The 4,251-nt window shown below is 41.1% G+C and overlaps 1 protein-coding gene across 1 annotated transcript; it reads left to right on the top strand.

Annotated features, from left to right (window-relative positions):
* Nucleotides 1-98: 98 nt before the first annotated feature.
* On the top strand, nucleotides 99-1,435 carry PNRC1 (proline rich nuclear receptor coactivator 1). Its single transcript, XM_057432082.1, has 2 exons — nucleotides 99-201; nucleotides 327-1,435. The coding sequence occupies exons 1-2, from the start codon at nucleotides 99-101 to the stop codon at nucleotides 806-808; spliced, it is 585 nt and encodes a 194-aa protein (XP_057288065.1). The 3' UTR covers nucleotides 809-1,435.
* The last annotated feature ends 2,816 nt before the right edge of the window (nucleotides 1,436-4,251 follow it).

Here is a 4,251-nt window from a genome sequence, read left to right as displayed (position 1 = left end):
CGCCGTTGCGCCCAGCAACAGCCGGATTTAGCCTGCTGGCCGCGCGCCCGCCGCCCCTTGAAGGCGCAGGGCGGGACGTGCGCGGAGCGCAGCGCCCCATGGCGGCAGGGGAGGGAAGGCAGGCGGTGAGCTACTGCCGCCGGCGGACGGGGTTGTGGTGCCGGCCCGGCTGCTGGCTGGCACTGACACCGACACGGCCGCGTACGTGATAACGGAGGAGCTGTGCAAGGCGTGGAGCGGGGGGAGGCTCGTTGTTCCCCTCCTCCTCCTTGCGTGAAGCGTCCCCCAGAGTGGCCGATGCTTTGTGTGGGGAGGTACCGCTTGAGGAGAGGGGTGGCGCGTTGATGCGAGTTCTTTGTCTCCGCAGTTCTTAAAGAGCAAGATGGGAAAGACTGAGAAGGCTGCCGTCCCCTACAGCCAGCCTGTTCACAGTTTACATCTGTGTGAACAACCAAAGATAAACAGGCAGAAGAGTAAATGTAACGTGCCGCTGACAAAGATCACCTCGGCAAAAAAGATAGAGAACTTTTGGCAAGATTCTGTGTCGCCAGAAGTGATTCAGAAGCAGGAGAAAAAGCCACTTAAAAACACAGAGAACTTCAGAAATGCCAAGTCCAAGAAAACAATCATCATAGCTGAAGCGAGCCAAAAAGAAAGTTACGCTGGGGCAAAATTCAGTGACCCGCCATCTCCCAGTGTCCTTCCAAAGCCTCCCAGCCACTGGGTGGGTGGCACAGCTGAACTGTCTGACCAAAACCGGGAGTTGATGGCAGTCCACTTGAAAACTCTCCTGAAAGTCCAAGCCTAGTTTCCAAGACCTCTTTGAGTCATTGACAAAGAGAAAACTCCATCCAGGAAACTTAACATGCCTTGTTGCAACTAAATTTGCAAAAGATTGTCAAGTCTTATAATCACATAAAAAAAAAAAAATTCCTTGTATTATATTTTTTATGGTTGTGTAAATAGTGTACATCATGTATTATGTGTATATTCTTGTTCATACTTTGAGAGGTACATTTTAGTTTTGTTATGAAAGGATGTATTTTGCACTGCCTGAATGGTAGATGTCTTGTATATAAAATATGGACAATTTTAAGTGTGTACTTGACACATGAAGACTTGACTTGATTTGCACAAGGTAACGAAAATTTTGGAAGGAGAGTACAGCTTTCTGATTTAAAGGTTCCAGATCAAATGTGAATGTTCATGCACTACTGACAATAGTTTTACATGCTGTGTCCCAATCGATACCCAAACATGGAATTTTCATACAAATGTGAAGTTTTGCTCTCTGCTCTGGAAATGGTATTTGGAATTCCTGTTCATCTATGTGTTTTTGAAATTAACTGGAATTTGACAAAAATTCCAACCCATCAATTTGAGCACTGCTGATTCCTTTAAAGAAGTAAAAAAAAAAAAAAAAAAATAAAAAATACCCCACACCAACACAACAACAGAAAATAGCAGAGCTTTCTGCCAAGAATCCAATTGGTTACTAAAAAATTAAATAAAACAATTTGGCCTCCCCTTAAGCATGTCTCCTTTTTTTTGTGTCTGTGTGTGTGTTAATTCAAGTATGTGAATTTAAAGTACTTGGTTGTCTTCTAGTGAACAGTAGGAATGTTTTGTCCTTCTCAGCTTTTAACTATGGAATTAATTAAGAGCATTGGTAGCTCAATAAGAATTCCTTGTCTTAAAAAATGTTTTGTGATGTGTAATTTTAGTTTTCTTATCCTTTTGGTTCTTGAAAATTCAGATTTTAAGAAAGTTGGGCAGTTGTGCATTCAGATTCATGCTGCAGTGCGCCTAACTATTTTCATAGTGGTTATGAAACTAGTTCATACTGGAAAGTAGAACAGAAGGGTGTGCATGGGGCAAGTTCCACTTCATAACTTTCACCAGATCTGTCTCTTTGTGATGTCTGTGCTGGAAATCTCATTCATCTGATCTAAAATACTTACAGAATTGGACTGTAGGTTAGTCTGATGTGCATGTTGAGGAGAGAACACGGACTTGCAGGTACTCCTCTTATCAGTCTTCAAATAAGATTAATAAAGCAGGAAATAATGTGGATTTTACATAAGATGAAGTCTTCTCTGGGCCGTAGTATTCTAGAAATGACACATAGGAAGACAATGCCAGCAGCCAGGTTGCAGCTGAGGTGGTTCCTTACAATAAATGGTGTTTTCAGGTTCTTAGAGCAATGTTGGTCTTGTTCATGCCATGTGCACTACTGCTTCCGATATGTTGCAACCCTTTGTTGGTTTGAAAACTAAGGAACAACTTCTTTGCTTTGTTCATAGGAATTAATGATAGAAGTACAAAATTCTTCATTATAATGGCTTTAGGCTGTTTAACTATGTATGTTCTAAACTAAGAATCCATACACAATTTTTTGGTCCATCCCAAAGACTTCTAGGTTCACTGTCTTGCAGAACAGGCCTGTATTCCTTGATTAATGCTCATGCCTGCCCAAGGTAAATCTATGGTTTCAACAGCCCAGTTTGCTGCCTAGTGTGAATATCCTAGCATGACATCCTAGCATGTCTTCTAAGAATTATTAAAACCCCTCCTTTTTAATAGTGTTGGGGCATGAAAAAATTACAGTGGGATCTCGGGATGACTCAAGTTCCAGTTCACTAAAGCTGGCAATATGTTGTATTGATCTCCTGTTGTGCCTTTTTTTTTTTTTTCTTCCTCCTGAATGTCATCAGGCACAAAAGAAAATGCCTTTAGCAATTCCTTGTAGCTTTAGGCAATGGTTACTTTTGTCAGCTGAACTTCTGAACTTGATAACTAGCTTGACAAGAGTTAATTCCCATCAGCCATGTAAGTTGGCATTATTTAAAAGGCAGTATCCTTTTTTCCCATGATTATTATCTCTCTAATCATCAGCCTTTTTTCTTCCATGCCCGTTAGAGCTGACATCAAATTATGTAGTTTGAATGTTAACTCTGATGCTACGGAGTAACATGCCTCTTTGTTTCTACTCTGATTTGCTGACACATCGCTGGGGATTGCAAGATTTGTTAAATACAAGTGCCAATAGTTCTCGGCTTCTCAGTCAATTCTTTTAAAGCTGCTTAGATGAGACTTCTGAAGTCTTGAAAATCTTAAAACTTCCCATACCTCCTTGGACCATAGAGGTTTTCAGGGTAAGATAACAATGCTTCATTGGCCTTTCCAGAGGGTGTGAAACTCCCCCTTAATTTACTTCTGGGTATCACTGGTCCTGTGGAGACTTGGCCGAAGTGGTGGAACACTTAACGTTTCCATCTCCTTGAGATTCTTGGGTTGAGTCTCTTCCTGGCCAATGGACTGGTGTATACAACTAGGCCTACGTGCTATATACACTTTAGCAAGACTGCCTGAAAAGTCAAAGTAGTGTCATCTCTTAAGACTGTATTCTGAATCTAATTTGTCACCATACTTTTTACTTACGTTCGCTTTCAAGATTTCCTCCACTTAGACCAATTTCTCCTCCCAGTTCCCTGAAGGCAAGGCATTGTACTACATGAACATACTGTTGGTTGAGTTTAGAGCCAGTAAATGAAAGAAAAACATGAGTGTCATGTTTGGAGGACTTCTTTGCAATGCAGTATGTCGTATTCTGAAATGAACAGCCCTTACAGAAGAACATTAACAAGCTTAGTGGATGTGTTATCATGAGCTGGTCATGTGTCTGCTGTACAGAAATTAAATGAATTGCTCATTAAGTCTGACTTCAGTCAGGGTCAGGATACTGAACACACTGCATTTTGGTTACAATGAAAATATTTTGGTTACAATGAAAATATATGAAAATACAAACCTTCAGCACAATGCTGTGAGAACTGCATGGGAATCAACTGCGAGTTAACTACCAGCTTACTTTTAAACAGTTAAATGTCATGTGGTGATGGTACTGAAAAATGAGCTTTCATGGAGCGTAGAAATATCTGTTGTTGGGTTTTCATGTGTGGATGAGTTTCAGCCCATTGGACAGCTTTGTTAATAACGGCTGGCTTGGTGCTCCACTAAAGCTGAAATGCTTCTGCCTCCCAGTGCAGGAGGTGCTAGAAATCCCATGTGCATTTGAGCTCCGTTACACCAGAATCTCATAAGAGATGCTGCTAAATTCTTGACCAGTCTGTGTATGAGGTGGTGCATTTTTCCCAAAATTGAATTTTGTTTCATCTGATTAATATTTTATCTAAGTGGTGTCATTTTAAGCAGTTATCATTATTTTCAGGTTGTACTGTTTAAATGTGG

The sequence above is a fragment of the Pezoporus wallicus genome, unplaced genomic scaffold (genome assembly GCF_028554395.1).
Source record: "Pezoporus wallicus isolate ANWC-B61680 ecotype Strahan unplaced genomic scaffold, APGP_CSIRO_Pwel_v1 contig_4847, whole genome shotgun sequence".
NCBI classification, from domain to species: Eukaryota; Metazoa; Chordata; class Aves; order Psittaciformes; family Psittacidae; genus Pezoporus; species Pezoporus wallicus.
This window is presented reverse-complemented; position numbering and strand designations above follow the sequence as displayed.

Bases quoted from the DNA above. Each gene is read 5' to 3' on its own strand.
- PNRC1 (XM_057432082.1), top strand. From the start codon at position 99: ATGGCGGCAGGGGAGGGAAGGCAGGCGGTGAGCTACTGCCGCCGGCGG. The intron at 202-326 runs GTACGTGATAAC...GTACCGCTTGAG, and splicing joins ACTGACACCGACACGGCCGC to GAGAGGGGTGGCGCGTTGAT.